The sequence below is a fragment of the Alnus glutinosa genome, chromosome 9, assembly GCF_958979055.1.
Source record: "Alnus glutinosa chromosome 9, dhAlnGlut1.1, whole genome shotgun sequence".
In the NCBI taxonomy this organism is placed as follows: Eukaryota; Viridiplantae; Streptophyta; class Magnoliopsida; order Fagales; family Betulaceae; genus Alnus; species Alnus glutinosa.
The window spans coordinates 9,929,239-9,951,927 of NC_084894.1; the positions used below are offsets into that span (position 1 = coordinate 9,929,239).

Genomic DNA, 22,689 nt, shown 5'->3' on the forward strand with positions numbered 1-22,689 from the left:
TTTCTAAAAATGAGTTTTAGAATTTTACTCAAAATTTGAAGATATAGTTTAAATAAAATACCATTAGGATTTAGGAGGTCAACCCTTCCTAATTAAGGACTTTGTTCCTTGCCTTTCTTTGGTGGGTGGAAGTTCTCATTATAGGGTTTTTTTTTTTTTTTTTTTTTTTATTTGTATTTGTCCCCTAATTGAAGAGGGGAAAGGGTTACAAGGGAATTACCATTATAGAATTAAACACAAATGAGAATTACAAGTTGAAAAACCCATCAATAATGCCTAGGAAAATTTGAGAAGCTCTTTTGGCGTTTGGTCTGTGAATGGGTGAAGAATGATGTTGCAATTGCAAGCAGAGAATGTAATGAGTTGTTTTTTCCACGACGCATTAATGCTATTAGAAAAGACTGGGCTTTGACCAATTTTAATTATTTTCTGTTTCAACTTGCACTGTATTAATTAGCTTAAATAAATGTAGAAGCCTCCACCCTTGTTGTTTTTGGTTTTTCCTTCTTTTTTTGATTTTTTATTTTTTATCTTCCCGATTAAAAAAAAAGAAAAAGAAAGGGATAGGTAAAGCTATTCCCAATCACACTTGCTACTTCCTGGATGGTAGTTCATGACAGGCTATCCACAATGTCAGGCATGTTTGTTGGGACAGATATTAGGGATGACAATGTTCTTTGTGAAAAAGATATTTGATTAATTGGAGCACAGCGATAACCATGTTGTTATTGGAGACCGAAGTGATGAATTGGAGAACACTTGTGATATTGCTTGTATTAAATGATGAATTGCTTCTTCAGCACAAGTATAAAATGACTGATTGGATCAACATAACTATATATATATATAGTGCACCTAGTGCTGCTGGTTTTCTATACTTTCTTCTTCTTCACCTTCTCTGGGGCCCCGATTTAAGATGTCACTAAGTTGGGAGTTGGGGGGTAAAGAAAATGCGCAGTTGGGCAATAGGAAGGTCATTTTCGGAGATCCTCCTCTCAACAGCAAAACATGTGAGGAAGCTCCTAATGGATGATTTAACATTGCCAAAAAATCCCCCCTCAAAAGATCTCTTCATCTTCGTCATCGTCTCCAGCTTCGACCATTCCAATCAATTCCAACTCTGACCTATCTGAGGCAAAGACGGCTCAAAAATCACTCCCATTGGAGGTGAGGTGAGGTGACGTTAGAGAAGTTTTCCAACTCCCGTTGGAATCAATGCCCAAACCTACATAGATTAACAGAGAGAACTCCGAGTCGAAGCTGCGTCTCTCTAATCCTTTTGCAACATAAAACAAGATAAAACATTCTATTGCCAAAACTTCACGTATTTTTCATGTGTCGGGCAAAAACGTTTCTTATCCTCACACACAAGTTACATTGTACAGAACAGAACAGAGAGAGATATGAAAATTACACAAAGCAACACCTCTATGATACATGGACGCCCACAAAGATTATATATATATCTCACAATCACATATAAAGACCTCTCATCATGTCCTCTCAAAAGAGAAAAAATAATAGGCCTACAACAAGGAATAAAAAATATGTAATTAATGTGAAAAATACCAATCACTACCAAGCCATTGGAAGACTGACTTCTACCTGCCCGTAGCTCAATTTACAACGGTGAGCAGACCCGAAACTGTAACTCTTTTTAGCACATCAAACAAAACCTATCCGCCGCCTGCAACCTCCTTCTCCAAACTCCCATCTTCCTCAACGACTCCCATTTGAGTGGTGAGAACCCAAAATTCACAAGGCCTTCAAATTTTCATCAGGGAACGAGATGACATGTACAGAAATCCCTGTATATGCCATCATTCTCCATACAGAAAAAGTAACCCCAGCTGATAATATGCGCCTGACATGAATACAGGGAAACAATTCGCACCAATATACTATATCCACGCAAGAGAGCCTCGATCATTTGTTACTTGAGGACGGCCTCTAGTTGGGGTGGGAGGCCTGTTAGCATTCAGCTCCTGGCCTCATTAAAAAAAAAAAAAAAAAAAAAGAACAGGCAAAAAAACAAAAGAACAAAACAAGGTTTAATACCAAATCAATATTGCAACTAATGATAAAATCTCACTAATATATATATATATAGCAGCATGACCTGCATCCATGTATCCTCTATGCGTTCTGGTGATGCTTCTGGCGACGAAATTGCTGGTGGCAAGGGATGAATAAGTTTTGGAACCACCACCAGATCCCTACCCAAAACCAAGATTGCTCCTGCATTATTTGCGGTACCTGTTGAAAGGAGCAAGGGCAAACTTCAAATTCTAAATCATCTGAGGGGCGTAATAGCTGAAAAACAATAGTCACAAAGACCAGTAAAATACCACAGTAGTTGGTGGCCGAGAAAAGTGTAATCAGATGTCCCTGTGCAAAGCGCTCAAAGCCATCCATTACACATTCATGTGCTCGTACAATCAACTGAAGATCATTGTTGTTGCAGAATTCCATGACACGGTCAGGCTGAAAGAACAGCAAACCCTTTTAGATGCACATAACACACAAATATGATATGGAAAATACCAAGAAAATCCCAACTTCTAATTATGAGAGATTTAAACTTGAGACCAATCCAAAATCCAACCTACCCCTTTATGATTTGAACCCAAGGCCCAGGACTACAAGTACAACATAGACTATCAAAACAATGGGCCAGTTCTTCAAATATATCATAATAAATTTATTTCTAAAAATTTCAATTGTTTATAAATATCAAACAGCATTTAAAAAAGGGGGAGAGCAGATGATCAATGGAAGCATATAAAATTAAATTAATGAAAACAAAGAACTTCCATTCAGACTTGATAACCAAAGTCCTAATTAAGTGTTTAAAGTACAGCCTAGATATAGAATCTTGGGAGTCTTAAGACCCAAAAAAAAATTCTGCACTTCCATTACGGTCACTAAATTCTAATAGCATCAACAGCCCAGAACTAATTTTGACATTGCTGGAACAGAGACATTGGCTTCAATAATGTATCCAGCGACATCCTTATTTTGAAAAACTACAACAGAATCTACATGAACATTTTAAATCATGGGCCTCTGGAAAACTTTCACACATGCATTATTCTTTTAAAAAATTTTGACACATTATTCAGAGATATCCAAATTTTGGTATACCAACTCTGCCAACATCAAAACTCATAAATAATAGGCCACTTCTTGATATACATACTTGAAAGGTATTATGCTACAGTAAAGAAGAGAATAGAAGCTACAAGACAAGACTCACCCCGAAAGTAACTAACCCTGGACCTCTAGCATTAGGCCGCAATCCTTCTACGCTGTCATTTTCTGTTGGGTCAGACCTAAGGGAAAATCACATTAAAATGTCATTGACAAATCAAATAGACACATAACATCATCACAAGCACCAACTTAAAACAGCATCAATATGCACTGACCACAATAAATCCATAAGCACAATTGAGCCTGCTTCCATTGTAATTGGACGCTGAAGATTCTCAATCTGTTCCACATGATTTATAGATCGACCAATACCACCGTGCATACAGATGATTTTCTTTTCAATTAAAGCTGCCAGAGGAAGCCAATTGAACAATCGGTTGATCCGATGCCATGCCCATATTCCATCTCTCTCACCCTGCTCAGCAAGTTATGCAGGTGTTAGATGCAACCAGTTTATGCAAGAATGCAGAGACATTATTTGATGCACTTATTACATACCATACGCTCAATGCACTCAATCCGGAAGCCAAAAAGTGCATTAATATCTGCAGCTTCATGATTCCCACGAATTAAATGTACATTTAGGGGATATTCCACCTGCAATATTGAAGTAAATTTTGTAAATCTTGGCAAGTTCCAAAAGAAAGAGATAGGTAAGCAAAAAAAGATAATTAACTTAACAAAGAAAAACCACAAGCCCGAAAACTACCTTTAAAGCAAGCAGGAGAGTAATGGTTTCCAGGCTGTGCTGGCCTCGATCAACATAATCTCCTAAGAAGAGATAATCGATATATCTGATAGTCAATCATAAAAGTCAGCATCATGGGAGCACAAAATCTTTACTTACTACCAAAATAGAACAAGGAACAAAAGTGTTCAAGTATAGCATGTTTATAATATGGAACAGTGAGCCCAACTATTATCATTCAATGGAGAATGAGCCAAGAATAATTCATTGATCTAATATAAAAAGCACAAGCTAAAACCCATGACCAAAGGAGATGCTTTGGCAATATAAATGAACTGAGAAAACCTAAAGACCAAACATGAAGGGCGATGAATAATCCCAACAAAATGTGTAGGAGCAATGCTTTTGATGGACATGATCCAATCAATGTTGCTCCAGCCTCTTTAAATTAGAACATTAAAACATTCACAAGGGGCATCTTGGCAGTTTTAGGTTGGGCTCTTCAGTATTGTATTTAGTCCATGCCTGATTAGGAGTATTGTCTATTCTATTCTTGTTTGGGATTATTCTTAGTTTTTTTATGCACCATTTTGATGATGATACTACACTAAACTTCTTCAAGGTAAGACTCTACATGTCAATCATCAGACTTTTAGGCCTTCTCTCTTCTTCCTAAGACTTCTAAAGTCCTCAGTCAGATTTGAAGGCTTCTCCTCTATTTATATCCAGCACTACAGTGTCAACTTTTTTTTTTTGATAAGTAATTTCAATTCAATTCATTAAAAGCGCAGAGGGGCGCACAATGTCAACTTTAAAGGCACAATCAGCCATCTTTTAGACCAATATCAGCCCTGAAACCCTACCCATCAATCAGAAACCATAACTGATACAGGCCAGTTTACGAGCATATCAGTTCTACTAAAACGGCCATGTATTTTATTTTTTTTTTATAAGAAAAGTTTTATTAAAAAGCATAACGTGCCTCTAAGTACACAGGGAGTATACACAGGAACAACCAAATCGGCACATAAACAGAAACCCAAACAAACCCATAGGACCTAAGCCCTTAAACCCAAACAAACCCACAAAGACCTAACCCTTAAACCCGGAACCCACAAGGAGCATTCAACGCTACAGATAGCTTCAATTGCAAGCCGTTTGATCGAAGGGATCAAGCCATTTAAATTCAAACTTCCAAATAGCTTCAAGTGCAAGATCGATTGATCCTCGTTTAATCGAAGATGTTCATAAATGTAGAACTGAGACCCTCGCCCTCAATCGTAGCCTTGAACGAACCTTGTTCGATCGAAGTAATGTGATCTTTGTGAAACCCTAATTTCTTGTTCAATCGATGCAGCCGCAGAGTGTTTTAATCCGAAACCAACTTGACTTAAAAACCTCTATTTTCTCCCCATCTATATAAGCCTAATGACCTACAATTTTCAGAAGACCCTGGGGCTATTTTTCATTATACTGGGAGAGTATATTAAACACCTTTTGAGCATGGACCTTGAAATCTCTCCTTATTTTATCATCTTTCAAACCATAAAAAAACCTCAGCCACCAAAGTTCTATGTTGCAGCAAATAAAGTTTGTTCGTGAAAGTAATTCTTGTAGAAGGTCAGAGGTTCTAAAGCCACCACGGTGGGAGAAAAACGGGTCGTTTTGCTGGAGTTGCAAGCTGAGTCTAGGATTTCTAAGGTTTTGTAAGTTGGCTAGTTTGTAACATAAGTCTATTATAGTGGATGCATTTGGGATTGGCTAACCTCTAGAGTGGTTTTACTTTTGAAGAGTTCTTCAAAAAGTTTCCACTTCGTTACCAAAATCTGTGTAAATTTTCTTTTATGCATTCTTTGATTATGGTATTGATATATGTGGTGCTTGGCTTTAATGTTGATAACTTTGTTAATCTGACGTGTTTGGCAAGGCTCACGTGTTGTAGAAGGATGTGTTTCTTGAGGGTTTGGGTTTGAGGGCTTTTGGTTTTTGAGGGTTTGGTGGGTTTCTTTCTTTTTGTGGACTGTTTCGTTTTTCACTTTCTAGTCAGGTGCTCTCTCTTGTATACTTCCGGTGTACTTTGGAGCGCCTTACGCTTTTAATAAGACCAATTTATTACTTATAAAAAAAAAAAAAATCTGATTTTTTACAACTTGGGGTTAAAAACAATTTTTCTCAGACCTAGGAATTCAAGTGCAACACAAATTGAACCAAAACTAACAGCTGTAGCCTATACAATAAATTCATTAAAGTCCAACAATATAAAATTAAAACTGACTCTAGCAATAATCAGTTCATTAAAGTCCAACAATCATAGTCACTCCACCATATAAGTTCAGTTTCACGTTTGTATACCAATTAATGGCCCACATAAAACAAGTTTACAACCTCAATTTCCAATCTCAACTCAGATGCCAAGTGGGAATATTTTAGTGATGAATGAGCATGCAAGGTTTCGCTCAGTGGAGAAAGAGAGAGTATACAAGGTTTTGAAACTTACATTAAAACTTAAGTTGAATTGAACATAGATCTAAGAAAAACTAATATCATGAAGCCTTCCACAAATGTACAACACACAAGCACATGCATCTACAAGCACAAGACAGTGCCTGTGAGTGCGTAAAGGCTGTGTGTCTCATTCATGCAGAATCTAGTGCAGGGAAATCATAATGCACCCTGATAGTGCCAAAAAGTGGTAAAGAGGAAGAAGACATAGACAGAGATACAATGATTTTATTTCCTCAGATTTCAGCTCTCAACGATTAACCTACCACGCCATACGCATAAAGTAGGGCACTTCTAGTTCATTATAGAGCTCCAGAACTTCATCTATGTAACCAGCTTATATCAAATTTGACTATCCGGACAAAACCTTTATAGCAAAAGCACCAACAACTGAGTAATCTTAGTCACCTAGCAATGCCATTGCAATAACGTAGCAACAACCAATTACCTTCCAAAAAAAAAAAAAAAACCAAACTTAACGTCATTGTAAGATGGCAAACTTTGGTGGGTAAGGATGAACCAAGGACTGCCCACACGGAAGAATAAATTCAAATCTGGAACCGTGTAAACTATTACATTTTTTTTTATTGCCACCTTACGAATGCATCCAATGAATCTTGAACCCACAACCTTACCCCTCCATCCCATTCTTAAGGAGAGAGGAGGTATCATTTGAGCAGAGCTTAATGGCCTGTATGACTTATTACGCTTGACACAAAAAGAATTTACATTAATTAAATAACTTACGCAATATCCCCAGCAGTTGAAGGTGCTCCATACTCATCAAAAAGGCGCATGAGATCCCCAAATTGCCCATGCAAATCACCAAATATCTTGATGGGAGCTTTAAGCTGTAAGACACTTGGTTCACTTGAAAATATCCGCTCAGCACTGTCACAGAGATCAGCAATTTCATTGCAATCTAAAAAAAATTGCCGGCGAACTGGAGGCTTCCATCCACGAGGCTTTAGAAGATGCGCTATGACCTGATAAGAGAAAGAAAAAAGGAAACTCTTTCAAAAAATTAATTCAAATGAATTTAAAAAAAAAAAAAAAACAAAACAAAAAAAATCTGTTTTACAGGTACGCTTATGACACCACAAAGGGGCATTATCCCTGGACACAGGAGATAAAGTGGCATGCGAAAAAGTTGGGAGAATAAATTGAAAGAATTCAACCGATTTAGCAGTGTCCCAGTGTTTCGATATTGAAAGGAATATGAATATAATTGACAGATGCATGTATACCCATCAGGTAACATGCAAAAATATGGAAGCAAAACAAAAAAAAATCCAAAAAATCTTCAAACAGATGTAACCATTAACATGCTTATTCAAACACAACAAATAATTCAAATTGCAGCACAGAAAACTTCAGAGCTTGATGATATAGGTTCCACAAGCCAAGTACGATGGTTGCAAAATATCCAATTAATAATTAGAAAGTTTATTCCAACCCAAGTTCTATTTTCGGACAACTGAGATTTCTTCTTTCAGCACATTATCAGTATGCTGCATCGATCTAAAAATCCATGTAACGGTAACCAGTAAAGCCAAGCAATCACAAAGAGATATATCTTATTTCAGAATTCAGATTATCTCAACCCAATCCGAACATGGTATACAGACAGAAATTTTCTGTACACTTTTATTGCCTGTGTAACCAAGAAAAAAAAATGCCATCTGCATCTCATTTATAGAGACATAAACCCTTCACAGAATAAGTTATTAAACTTTACGCATACACAATAAGAGTAGCAATTTTGCCAACTGTACCAAGCTGCATGTATCCTATTTCATTGTTTCATGATTCTACATCATCCAAAATGCATCTATTTACAGCATTGATTATATTAAATAACTAGCTCCACTATACCTTTTTGGGCACACTGTTGATGGACATTTGTCGATCTAATAGTTTTCTAGCAGCAGTAGCACTCTCTGGGGTCCCATAACTGACCCGCCTGCCTTCATTTTCAAACTGATCAATTGAAAGCTGTCTGACCATGCCACCTAAAGCTCCACCAGTCTCTGCAGCTACAACAACCTGATATAATACATGTATGAAAACATTAGATGGAAGCACAAATACTTTAAACAATTTCTGCCAAAATTGGCTTGAGATAATATTCCCAAGATTATCAAAATCTTAGACTGACAGCTCTGTGATGAAGTCGAACACCAGCTGGAACAATATTATTTGACGCAGCAGAATCAGGCTTGATTAAGGTAGATATCTGTTTCCCACTAGGGGTAGCCTCTGCCCCACGATCTCTGTCAGGCAGTTCAACTTCTCCATTAACTTGCCGCGCCTTGGCAGCAGCCAACGTGGCACTGATAGCCTCTGCTTCTGCTGCTGATGCTTCAACTAAATACTCAACACCTTTGCTCAGTCTCCTGCATAAAAAATCATATCCAAATGCTCTTTGAATGAATGAGGAAGGCAACAAAGTACGAATTACTTGCATCCAACGCAAATACAAATGATACAACTAGCTAACCGTGATCCCTGGAGCATGGCATTTTCTGTGCTTATATCAGTATACATGTCACCATTTATAGGGGGAGCAACTGGATTTCCCAGCACAACTGCACCATCAGGAGCTGCTTCAGGCATTGCTTGCCTTGCCCTTTCATCAAGTAATCCATACCTTCCAGGTAACCGTCCTGCTTGAGCATTAGACGCAGCAGCTGCAGCAGCATGTGAAGCAGCACTTGTTGTTTCAGCAGCAGCTAGATCTTCAGCAACAAGTAGGTCATCAAGCAACACCCCTACAGCATAAACACAACAAATCACTAATCACTATGCTATAATATTATCAATTCTGAGGGAACTCCAATATCCAAAATTGAAAAGCTTTGAAAGACAACCACCCAGACAAAGCTTATACATCCTACGTGGCCACAAAGCTTATACATCCTACGTGGAAGGCCAAACTCTAAAATTGTTAGCTTGCAATGACGCAGCTAGAAAATGCTGCAAAGACAATGTGTTTGCTGTATAACAGCAGATAAAGCCTAAAATGCAGAAACGGGAAACAGGAATATCCCCTTATTTATAAAGAATACAAGCATAACTTAAATTTAATTGTAACAACCCAGGGAAAGTGCTAACCACATCTGCACTATCACCTCGAAATGACTAATTACGTAAGTAATGTAGGACTTAGCACTCATAAGTGTCTACCCACTCTATGTGGGCTACTCATCTTTCCAATGTGGGACCGGAATGTTACATTAACACTCCTATATATTAACTCCTTCCATAGATACCTTATTACATATTTCATGGAGAGGTTTTTAAAAAAGTTAGACCAGCTGGCCGCATCATGCAAGATGATCCACATTTTCTTGCCACATTTATGGCCAAAAGAAGAGAGGAACAAAAATTCAGAAGAGCATAAGCACTTGAGTCCGGCAATATCAGGTTAGAATGACATTCTAACAAGTAAAAGAACGTCATTTACATCCACATCTTGTCCCATCATTAATGCAAGTACATTTTTTTTATATAAGTATTAATGCAAGTACAATGTCCTCCAAAATCATCTCCAAATCCATTCTTTCAATCTAATTAGTTCTTGTTTCTTAGCCAATCTTTGAATCTCATTAACTTGTCATATTCCAATCCTTAACACCCCCCCCCCCCCCCAATTTCCAATCTTCTCCCTAAATCTTAGACTGCTTGTCTTTGTTCTATGTAAAAGTCAAATTCTAATTATTAAGCAATGCATTGCATATTTCACCATGATCCTAGCCCTCAATAAATGAAGTAAAATCCATGATAGTCACGAAATCACAATCAGCTATTGACTCATCATTTTACCGACTTTTGGCAAACATCAACTTACATCTGCCTAAAAGCGCCATCATTGATCTTTTTTCTTTGAATTATGGGCTTCATGTATACGTCCTGTGTACTATGGGTTACACCCCTTTGCGCTTTTTGAATATACTTTACTTATCAAAAAAAAAAAAAAAAGCACCATCATTGATCTTGCAAGTGCCCATATTATCTAAAATCTAAATTGAGACCACTATTCTAAATCACCCTTATTTTTTTTTTTAATTGGTAAGTAATGCGCCCGGTGGGATTTGAACCCACAACCTCACCCCTACCCCACCTTGCTTTGAAGGGAAGAAGTACCATTTGAGGTAAAGCTCCTTGGTATTCTAAGGCACCCAAATTGACCCCAAGAAACCAGAAGAAATGTATTTTCCTTCAAACAAGTTTAAGCAAGAATTTTAAGAGTCCAACGTTATGATCAGCATAAATTGAAGTTATCAGGACGGGATGATGCACAAGCTATTTTCTCGTTGACAGAATTCATGTCTGAAATTTGAGAACTGGAAATAAATGCAGCAAGATGATTTGTTACGTAATTATATTCATCTCTTACCACCACGTAAACCACCATAAATAAATATTAAGTCACCAATTGCAGCTGCTGCATGCCTACAACGCCTTGTCAATTCGACTGCAGCATCTCCACCAGCAGCATCAGCACTATATCTGCCTGTTCTAGGACTAGTAACAACAGATTTCGTATCACACCAAACGCCCGCTGCAGTATCCAACACTATAAACAGGAAGGAACATGAAAATTTTGTGAGATATCTTTAGGTGGATAATCTTCTGAACTTGAAAAAAAAAAAAAAAAAAAAAAAAAAAAAAAAAAAAAAGAAAGAAAGAAAGAAAGAAAGAAAAAAGAAGAAGAATAAGATCGTCCTCTGAATAAGAAAAACAAAAATCAAACTTCTTTCATAATAACAGTAACAGTTTTGGGTAATAAGTGTAACAACAACAACAACAAAGAAGTATTACTGACATTAAGTTTAACTAATTATGAGATTCTCAAGCTTAGCCTCCAGTATTCATTTTGAGATAGCGCACAATCATCAATTATATTTAATACCAGCATTGGAATAAAGCACAATTTCGAATGTCAAAAGAGAACTTGTCCAGTTTGTTTTGGAAACAAAGACAAATCTGTATTTCAGTTTGTTTGGAAAGTAAGGCCACTCGCCTATCCCACATCAACAGAAGACCTCCCAATGCCCCTTTTGACCCCAAATACAACCAATCTACATGAACACATCCCCACACACTACGAACCACTTCCCTACTAATAACCTACATTTCTGTTTCTTGCAAACACACAATATCCGCTTTCCACTCCCTTAGAAGCCCTCTAATCTGCAATCTTTTCTCGGCATCATTCATGCCTCTCACATTCCATGATAAGATCTTGGGTTTCATAAAAAACATTTACCAACCCCTTTCCTACCACTCTATTAAATTGACATCTCTTCACCACATAATTCACCTAACTAGAAAAGGAAAAAAAATCAAAAAAGTCATGAAAACACTCAAGACAACCATTTATTGGTATAGGGTATTGAAAAAAAGAGCCTTTAACTCCACCACCATTCTCTCTCTATCTTCAAAGTTTCGAACATTCCTTCCTCTCCAAATGTACCACACAAGCAGTGCCAAATCATCGTCCAAAACAGCTTCATTTTGAGGACTACCAAACTTTCCTCTCCAACAAGCGAGCAGATCTAACACTTGGTGGGGCATGACCCATGCTAAACCAAAAGAGACGAAAATAGAGTTCCTTAAAGCACTAGCTATCTCGCAATGTTGTAGCAGGCAGTCTACGATTTCCCCACTCTTTTTACACATGCAGCACTACTCTACCACAATAATCTACCTCTTTCTTAAATTATTCATAGTGAGGATCTTACCTTCAGCAGGCAACCACACAAAGAAAGCCACTCTCAAGAGGGCCTTGCTCCACCCACCAAATACTCCTCCAAGGGAAAGGAATGCTAACACGGAGAATTAAGACACTATAAAATGATCTTACATTAAACAACCCTCTCTTGGAAGGAGCCCAACAAAGCTTAACCTCAACATCCCGTCTCAATCTGACGGAATACAACTTATTGAAAAATGAATTAAACAAATCTCCCAATCATGCACCACTCTAACAAAAATAACATTTCACTAAGGATAGCCATTAGATAACTGAAGGTGATGCCACAAAGGCCTCCCTAATGCAAGCAATAACAAACAACTCCACAAACGCTGCCTTCAGGGGTTGCTCCCCACACCACATATGAAGTGAACACATTAGGCAGTTTTATAACAATCTGTATACCAAGCAGTTCAGATGGCAGCCTTTCTTTTGACTCCATTGGGGAGACTAAGGCGAGAGTGTTTGAGGACAAGGAGGTCTTGAAGGTTTGAATTCAATGAATAGTGGTAAGGCCCCAAGCCCTACTGATTATTCTATGGCGTTCTTCCAAGTTTGCTGGGACGTTTTAATAGAGGATATTATGAAAGTTTTCCATGACTTCCACGCTAGGCGCAAGTCTGAAATTAGTCTGAATGATTCTATGATTCTAAACCACACCAATTATTTCCCAGAAAAAGCATAATGATTTCTCTTCACAATTGGAAAGAGCGCCGTCCAAAACTGAGATATACAATAATAGCCTTTTCATTTTCTCGGAATATGTCATTGTGAGCTGTTAAATTCTCAGCTGAGATAAATTAGAGTCACCCACTTGAGCCTATAAGGAAGCACGAGAAGGACTCATCTCATTTCTCTGCGATAAATTATGTCCTACTTTTCACTTTCAGCTTTCTAATACAAAGTCTAAATAAAACCCTTTTTCCTATATCAGTAATGCGTCGCCTTCAAGGTTTTTTAGTAGTTCACGAGGATTACAACAGGGGGATCCTTTGTCTCCTCTATTGTTTGTGGTGGTGGTGATGGAGGCTTTAAGTAGGATGATGTCTGCAACAGTGGAGAGCGGGCTTCTTTCTAGGTTCTCTGTGGGTTCGAGAAATCAGGAGGAAATGATAGTGTCACATTTGTTATTTGCAAATGACACATTACTTTTTTGTGAGCCTAGTGTCGACAATTCCGAAACTTCAGATGCTTGTTGTTTTGTTTTGAAACGGTATCAGGGATGAAAATAAATTTGTCTAAGTTTAAGATTGTTCCAGTAGGCAATGTAGGGGATGTGGAGGGCTTGACTAGCATTCTTGGGTGTGTTGTGGCTTCGTTGTCAATAAAGTATTTGGATCTTCCGTTGGGTGCTCATTATAAGGCTTCCACTATTTGGAGTAGCATTATTGGGAAGATGGAACATAGATTGGCGGGTTGGAAGAGGTTGTATTTATCAAAAGGCGGTAGGTTAACGTTGATCAAAAGCACTCTTTCTAGCTTACCCACATATTATTTGTCCCTCTTCCCTATTCCAGTGGGAGTGGCTTATCGACTGGAAAAACTTCAGAGCGACTTTCTTTGGGGAGGTATTGGTGATGAATTTAGTTTCATCTAATGAATTGGTCAAAGGCATGTACTCCGAAGAACTCAAGGGGGTTAGGGGTCAGAAACATGCTTCAGTTTAATCGAGCCTTGTTAGGTAAGTGGTTATGTAGGTTTGCTATGGAAAGGAGTGCCTTATGGAGGAAGTTGGTGGGCATAAAATATGGTAGTATGAGGGGTGGTTTGTGTTCCAAGGAGGTAGGGGGGCCCTATGGAGTGGGAGTGTGAAAATGTATGAGGACGGGGTGAGCTGGTTTTGCTCATCATGTGCGATATGAGGTAGGTGATGGTTCTAAAGTGTTGTTTTGGCATGATGTGTAGTGTGGGGAAGTACCTTTGAAGGTCCTCTTTCCAAAGTTTTTTTTTTTTTTTTTGATAAGTACCTCTTTCCAGAGTTGTTCACTATTGCATGCGGTAAGGATGTGTGGATGGAGAAGAATATGCTGATCCAAAATGGTAACATTCATTGGAATATTCTATTTACTCGACCTGTGCATGATTGGGAGGTGGAAGTGGCCTCTCGATTCTTTGAGTTGTTGTACTCTCAAAAAGGTATGGAGGCGAGGATACAATTTGTTGGATCCCATCGAAAATGAAGTCCTTTGAAGTGAAGTCTTACTATCATGTATTGTCTACTCCTGTACAATCCACTTTTCCTTGGAAAGTTAAGGTTCCCCTGAGAGTGGCATTCTTTGTGTGGACGGCGACTCTAGAAAACATCTTAACCTTGGATAACTTACGTAAAAGGAATATTATTGTGATGGAGTGGTGTTGTATGTGTAAGACTTGTGGGGGGTCCATCGATCACTTATTCCTTCACTGTGAGGTTGCAACAGAGATGTGGAGTGCGCTTCTTCTGCCTTTTGGTGATGCTTGGGCTATGCCTCGCAAGGTGAGCGAGTTGTTGGGAAGTTGGAGGGGACAGTCGGGCAACTGTATTGCGTTGTACTTATGGAGGATGGCTCTATTGTGTTTGATGTGGTGTCTCTGGCGAGAGCGGAATGCATGCAACTTTGACGATTGTGAGAATGCTTTACTCGATTTGAAGAAGTTAGTACTACAAACCCTGTGCACATGGAGAGTGGCATGGAATACTTCGCATGTTTCTACTCTTTCTGAATTTTTAGCTTTATGTTCTTCTTTCTCTAGGGGTTAGGGGTTTTCTTATATATATCTTGTGTACTTGGGTCGCCCCTCTGCGCTTTGAATGAATATACATTATTTATCAAGAAAAGAATGCCTCATCGCATCCTAGTTTAATTCAGAACCATTGACAGAAACATAAATACCACCCCACCCTGACATTGATATATAACCATCAATTTGCTAAGTTAGCCCAGAATCCTATTGCTTGCTTGCCCTAAGATTGTATGCACTGAGTTACTTGAGCTCAACCTGCCCAGAGCTCAATCAATATATTAAAAGCCACTTTGTCCAAACTTAGTTTCAAGCTAAGCCCCAACCAGGCTAAGGTCAAGATGTACTTGTATACCTAGTGGTCCTAGCAACCCATGTTTGACTTGTATATTAAAAGCCATTATCTCATCATACACCAGAGCAAAATTCCAAAGTTTGTAAAAACCAAATCAAGTACAAGTACCTGCAACACTTGATGAGTCTTCTACCATGCGTCCCCCACCAAGTGCCCCTCCAGACACATGAAGCCGTGCGTTAACAAAGACCTAGAAACATGTGAGCATGAAATAAAATACAAAAGATCAGGATTCAACAGAAAGAATAATAAAAGAAACCAAAACTCACTGCTGCATGTTGATATCTCGGAGATGGTGAGACACCAGGGGCAATTGCCCACTCCCATCGACCATCCCTATGTTTAGCAAGTCCATATGCACTTGCTAGTGGCTGCAAGAAATACAGGAGGAAGAAACAAAAATCAGGTTAACTAAACCTTGAACTTCAAACACGAGGCAGAAAAAGAATGCATTACTAAATAACTTGTTTTTCATTTTCCAGCCCCGGTGGGGGATTACAGGTCTGGACAGCAGAATGAATTTATAGAAACAAATGAGTATTCCTAGACAAATGGGTGGAACTAATTTACTAGATATGGGCAAGGAAGTAAATTTCATTAAAACAATCAGGAGATTAAGATATACAATAATGTTGCTAATACTTGCTTTTAATATATCTAATCCCAACCCCACTCCATAGAGAAATTTTAAACCATCCTCTCAGCAATTATCATCAAATGACAATAAGCGAAACCAAGTGCTACAAAATATTACATATTGAAAATTAAACATGATGCATGTTAGACTTTTAAACTCACCACACTGTTTGCGTCCCTCCCTCCACAAAGCAAAAGAAGACCATCTGAGCGTGCACTTGCAGTAGCATACCTAATAAAAAAAAATATAGGTAAATAAGGACCCCATTTGATTGATATAAAATACAAGAAAGCTATTCATGAATCATAACATCATTTTCACAAGTACAACCAGTGATTGAAAAATCTGTGCATAGCATATTCTAGTACGTACAACAAATGTTTTCTTCGATGATCAAGAAAAAGAAAAGACAAACAATTCTCTCATGAGTATCCACAGTCCATGCACATGACACAAAAACATGTAACACGAGCCAATACTAATTATTATCGTAAGCGTCAAATGAGCAAACAAATATAAGAAAGAGATGGAACTACTAGCAGTTTTCAAAAACTATCCGATTATATTCTTCCAAAGGCCACAAAACTGTAAAACTAGAAATATCTCACACTACATGGCCCTTGATTTTCTAAGCTCGACAGTCCTGCTCATCCACTTCCAACACAAATCCTAATCTATGCTAAGAAGAGTGCACTAACTGAAAAATGAAAAAAGAAAGAAGTTGCAAAAAAATTGAAGATCATCTACTTTCCGCAGAAAGTTGTCAACTGCCTATACACACACACACAGATAGAAATTTTAATAAAAAAAAACAGGAGCATTATTCAGCACATTGACTATGTACAAAAGTTCTCCTAAAGATTACAAGAAAAATACAGCTGCTCAACAAAATCTAAAAGAGAGGAAACTTGGACACAGCCAAAAGCACACATCCACTCGTGCAATGATCTTACAAACAAAGATTTCAGATCACGCGTAGCAAGCTCCAAGCCATTAAAAGTCCGATTACCTACCCTTCCAAAAAGTCCACATAAGGCAGAGATAAGTAGCATTCCAGACAATACTATTATTACAGAGCCCAAACAATTCTTTCCAACAGAATACCACATCAACTACCTTCTTAGGCATCACCCACTGAAGCCTGAATAAGAAGACCACAGTTCTCTGGCAATTGATTGGGCATCCAATGGAACTGAATCAGATAGGCTCCCTCAATACCTCATAGAAAGAACGAAAATCAAACTCACCACTTTGAATAAGCTTCCAAATCAGCCTATCCTCCCCATCTCTTGTGCGGATCTTAGAACATAATAAACTCAAGAAAATCTATTAATTCCAACTCCCACCATGAAATGAAACTGAATTTAAGATTCCAACCATTTAACAGCCAGGAATCATAAAAAAGCAATGACAGAAGTGCCATCCAGTTTAAACCATAGACAATCAGGGAATAAGAAAAAAAAAATCTTGATACATCCAGTCCCTCTCCTCTACTATTTAGTAGTGTAGCTTATGCAAAACTAGCTATGAGTTATAAACAAAGTACATGTGATGATATTGACTATGTGTACTTATCTAACCTCCAAAACAGCTAGAAACATCAACTGTCCCTAACCAGTACTAAAACTACAATTAGTAATGTAAACATAATATGTCTAGTAAGGGATAAATTATCCCTAACAAAACCTTGAAAAATCAAGTGCCATATCACCAACAAACCCTCATATCTGTAGGTAATTAACCACCACTACAATTTCAATAAGTAATGTACCCAAGAATTCAGAAGTTTCACCACATAATGTCACATGAAGATCAGTCAGTCAACAAGTTCATGCAATTTATTGCTCATTAATGCTTTTAAAGATGAAGTTCAGGCAGACATACAATAAACTGAAGACCATATATACAAAGATTCAGTAACAAAATTAGAGGACTCATTTAAAGTATTGCATATCCTCAAGTAAGAAAAATAATTGTGATCCTTTATGATTTGTGTCTCTGCATCAATGTGTGTGTGTGTGTGTGTGTGTGTGTGTGTGTGTGTGTGTGAGAGAGAGAGAGAGAGAGAGAGAGAGAGAGAGAGAGAGAGAGAGAGAGATAGAGAGCAATTTTACATGCATGGAGGTGGACCCTCCCCTTCTGGTTCCAACTTGCGCCATTCATAAGGCTTGGCAGCTGTGTCCAGGGCCCATACGTCAGCCAAAGGCCGTTTCCCTGAAAGGCATACAACAATACCGTTTACATCCACTTACAACTCAACACAAAATATATTTCTGCTTATTATAACCAATCTACACAGGATGAAGTTAGTTTATCAAAAAAAAAAAACAAAGGTAACACAAGATTTTCATGCAACTTACCATCATTCCCACCAATTGCCATAAGATACCTTTGCCCCACCAAAGCCATCACATGTCCATAACGTGGCCCAGGCCCAGGGCCTTGAACAACAACTCTACAGAATATCAGCGTTTCTTGATTAATAAATCCCAGAATACATCTAAAAAAAGGTGTGCATCCACATCCTTAACGAGTCTTACCTATGCCATCGTGGACGTTGCTGCGTGAGGTCAAGAACATGAAGATCCTCAGCAGACAAACCAGCTGGGCCAATACCACCCTGTTTTGAAATTTAAAAAATAAAATAAATAAATAAACAAATAAATAAATAAAAAGAGAGACTAATAAGAAGTAAATTGTAAATTTCAAAGAAAAATTAACTGAATAATGACTTAATCAATGACAACCAAAAAGCTACTATACTGTATGCTAACCTGAATAACTACCATAGTTCCCACGGCAGTGGCCACATGAGCAGCCCTTGGTGTGGGTGGTTCTCCAAAGGGAGTGATCCTGCAAAAGAGGCATATAATCAGCGCTAGAATAGTTTAACAAGGGGTAAAAATGCACTATTCAATTATAGCCAAACACGCACAATTAATTATAGCCATAGGCTGATGAGATGAGGAACCATTATTCCTAGGCTTACCTAGACCATTTTTTTGTCAATACATCATAACAGTGCACATCAGCTGTAGCACCCGCTAGTCCTGCAATAAGTAAAATCGTAATGGTCACGAAAGATTAAAGAATGGAACATTGTCACTGCAAAAGACAAAGTAGACATCCCACTTTTACAATAAATTTAGAAAGAAAAAAAGGAATCAATTTACAAAGAAAAATGAAGCGATTATATTTCATCTTGTGCCATATCTTACATGGATTCGTCAAAAACACAACTCAATGAAATCCTACTGCATTAAAGGTGAAATTCATATTTGTTTAGGATTCAATGCCACCATGCACAGAAATGTTAGCAAAAGAACCAACACAAGCAACCCGAAAGGCTTGCATCTCAAGAAAATTAGCTTCTTTTCAAATTAACAAATCATTTTCTCGATATAAGCACAAGAAAGTAACACCAGGGATGCTTGCAACATAAACAAGAAAAAACAGCCGAAACTGTGGATTGTCCTATACTTCATGAACAGCTAGAACAAAAACTTTGGAGTTTTCACTCCAAAAATTGAATGGCGATCATATGTATGGCTTGAAAGAAACTTTTGTTTTACAGGCTAATCAAAAGCTTAACAAACAACAATAGAATGAGGTTTCTGAGCACCATAAACAATAACAAAACGAGAAGGAAACATGAATTGAATCAACTGACCTTTAAAGCAAATTAGGCCTCCTATACCACTTGTATTGATTGGAATTTAAAACAACTCAAAGTAAATCACATTTTCTTCGTATCAACTCATTGGGATTCGACGATACGAGATTCAAACTTACTCGCCAAAACCGTAATATAATTTGGAGTTCTGTTGCACCATAATTAATAACAAAACATCCTAAAAATGGAAGTTGAATTAATTGGGGCTTCACCCCTACTATGGTTAGCATACCTCTTGAATGAGTGCTTTCTTTTCTTTTTTTTTCTTTCTTTTTGGCAAGAAAAGTACCTTCTTTTCTTTTCTTTTCTTTCTTCTTCTTCTTTTTTTTTTTTTTTTTTTTTATAGATAAACACAACACGCACCTCTAAGAGACTGAACCAGTAACCTTACCCGCCATTTCTTACTTACAGGGAGGAGATACCATCTAGACAGAAGACAACTTAGAGTCGAACAAAACAATTTAAATTTACCAGTACTATGAATGATATAAAACAAAACATTTGAAGACAGGCTGAATTCATTGAATTCAACAAGACAAGGGATCCCGTACCACTTGAACAATTAAAGCATCAAAACAGCAACAAATTCTATACTAATCTCACGACAATCAACAACAGAACAACCAAACGCTGTGAGTAGCAAAGCTAGGTTCATACTTCCAAACAACAATGAAATTAGGGTTTTCAAACAATAAGCATCAACAAGACAAGAAATATGTGGGCCACCAATAACTTTGGCTTCAAATACCAGTCCCTAGCCACTTTGAGCCCTAGGAATTGAAATTAGGGTTTGGCATGCTATCTCAAAATTTACAGCTAGACATACTTCTTTCTCAAAAACACTCTAAAACCCAACAAGAAATAGGGTAAAATAGCAACACCAAAAGCAATCCAAATTGAGCAATCCAATTGAGAAACATACGGATGCCAGCGCTTCCAGCTGACGAAGGAGTCCCCGAAGCCGCAGAATTTCCCTCGAGCGCCGTGGCACCCCCAAACAAAATCTGCCTGGGACCAATGTACCCAGGCGTGCCCTCCTCCCCGACCGCCGCAACTGCCGTGAGCGTGTGGCCGCACCTTGGGCCCGGCCCATCCTCCTTCTTCTCTATAACCGCATTCACCACCGAGTAGGTCGGCGCATGCCTCGGCCCAACCACCGGGTTCTGTTGCACCTGCGGCACTGGTTGCTGCTGCTGTGGCGAAGATGGTTGCGGCGGAGACTGAGCCGGCGATGCCTCCCCTAGCTGCTCTCTCTCCATTGCAGCGGGAGACGACGCAGTATTGTGGTTCTGCACCCCCGGATCGTGATCGGTCTCCGGCACCATCGACGACGAATCCACATCCATTGCTTCAATCCACGATTCGAGCCCTACCTTCGAGATCGGAGCTAGAATTTCCGCAAAATCGCATTCCTAATCAACATTTCGATCCACTCGTGAAATCATAGCCCCCACCTCGAACGATCCCCCCGCAACTCGTAGAATTCGCAGAACCGAAACCCTAGCTCAGATCCTCGATTCTTGAATTCGAGAAAACCACGCAAATTTTCCAAAAAAGTTCCAATCAGATAACCAAAAAAAAAAAAAAAACTGTCAGGCTTCCTCTTTCACTCTCTCCGAAGGAACCTCGAGGAATTGAAAACGGGTGATGGAGAAAATCTCAAAAGCCCAACAAACACATCAAAGTGAGAAAATAAAATACCACTCCCTTTCCCTCTCTCACTTTCTCTCTCTACCAATCGCTATCTCTCTCTCTCTCTCTAAAAAAAAAAAAAGTATTATATTGTTATTTCTTTTTGCTTTTTCTCTCTCTCACTAAGAAATATTAACGCAACCTTAAAATATATATATATATATATATATAAATGCATGTATTTTTTTTTTAGCTCTTATTTTTGGGTCCCTCTCACTCGAGGTGGTAGTGGTGTTTTCCAATTTTATTTGAATCTTTTTTTCTTTTCTTTTTTTTATTACAGCAATCAACCGGTAAGGATGTGTACGGATGAGAGGCAATACGCCGCCAGGATTGGAGTTGGCCAGTTGGGGACGGATAACGCAGAGAAAAGTTACCGGATTAACCGGGAACGGGTTTAAGGATTAACGGTGATTACCTGTTCCTATTCGTAGGGAGTTTTGCCCTTTTGCCTAACTAATGGGTCGGATGGATAGAGTGACGTGTATCAAAAGAAGCTGAGCTTCACGCGCCATGTTGCAAAATCTATGGTCTCTCTATTGTCATTTGTTGATACTAGTAAAATAGATTCAATAGTTAGTTTAACACTAAATATGAGTATCTACACATAATGTATGTACAAATATCATTAACCATATAAGAATTATCTTTTTCAAAATAAAAAACTTATTTAGAAAATAAAAAATAAAAAATCTCACATATTGACAGGTGTGACACTTTGATACAGCAAACTACCATTTTTTTTAAATTAAGCCACTTATATGTCATTCTTCCAAAAATACTCATATTTTCTTTTAAAAAAAAAACTAAAATCAAATTTCATGAAAATTATTTTTATACTAATCTTTTTTTAAAAAAAAAAAAAAAAAATCTTTTTATACTAATCGAACCTTACTATATGTATTTTGGAATTTAATCAAATTTTAATTTAATTTTTTTATAAATGAAGTTTTTTTTTTTAAGAAAATATGGGTATTTTTTGAAGAATGACAGAAAAGTTGCTTAATTGCAACAAAATTATAATTTGATGTATCTAAGAATCACATATGTCAATTCATTAGGCTTTTTTTTTAAAAAAAATGGCTATAGCTCATAGGCTTAATGTATTTAACCAAAAAAAAAAAATATTAGTAAACAATTAAAATCACAAAACACTTTTCAAATGTATACCCTATCAAAAAAGAAATATTACACATACACTCAAATGCTCACTTATTGACGTGACAATGAAAATCACCATTGGATGCTACATGTACTTTCATTTGTTATTTCAATCAATAGTAATTTTCACTGTCAAATAGTGAGCATTTGGGAGTATATGTGGCACTCCTCCCATCAAAAAATAGTTCTCACTGAGTCAAGATTTTGAGCTAAAGTTATACTATAAAGAGCCCATAAGATCTCCATTAGTAATCCTCAATTTTATTGGGCTTGATTTCCATATCATATG

General features: G+C 37.8%; 1 protein-coding gene across 1 annotated transcript; it reads right to left on the minus strand.

Moving 5' to 3' along the window:
* Positions 1-1,287: 1,287 nt before the first annotated feature.
* On the minus strand, positions 1,288-21,286 carry LOC133877466 (serine/threonine-protein phosphatase BSL3). The gene is made up of 21 exons (XM_062315778.1): positions 20,470-21,286; positions 18,864-18,924; positions 18,649-18,727; positions 18,415-18,494; positions 18,235-18,329; positions 17,989-18,088; positions 16,036-16,105; positions 15,507-15,608; positions 15,346-15,427; positions 10,803-10,982; positions 8,904-9,174; positions 8,562-8,799; positions 8,279-8,449; positions 7,151-7,389; positions 3,923-4,007; positions 3,712-3,810; positions 3,429-3,628; positions 3,257-3,332; positions 2,349-2,484; positions 2,120-2,256; positions 1,288-1,985 (listed from the first exon to the last, which is right to left on the minus strand). Exons 1-21 carry the CDS (start codon positions 20,891-20,893, stop codon positions 1,902-1,904), a joined length of 3,009 nt encoding a protein of 1,002 aa, XP_062171762.1. The 5' UTR covers positions 20,894-21,286; the 3' UTR covers positions 1,288-1,901.
* Positions 21,287-22,689: the final 1,403 nt, after the last annotated feature.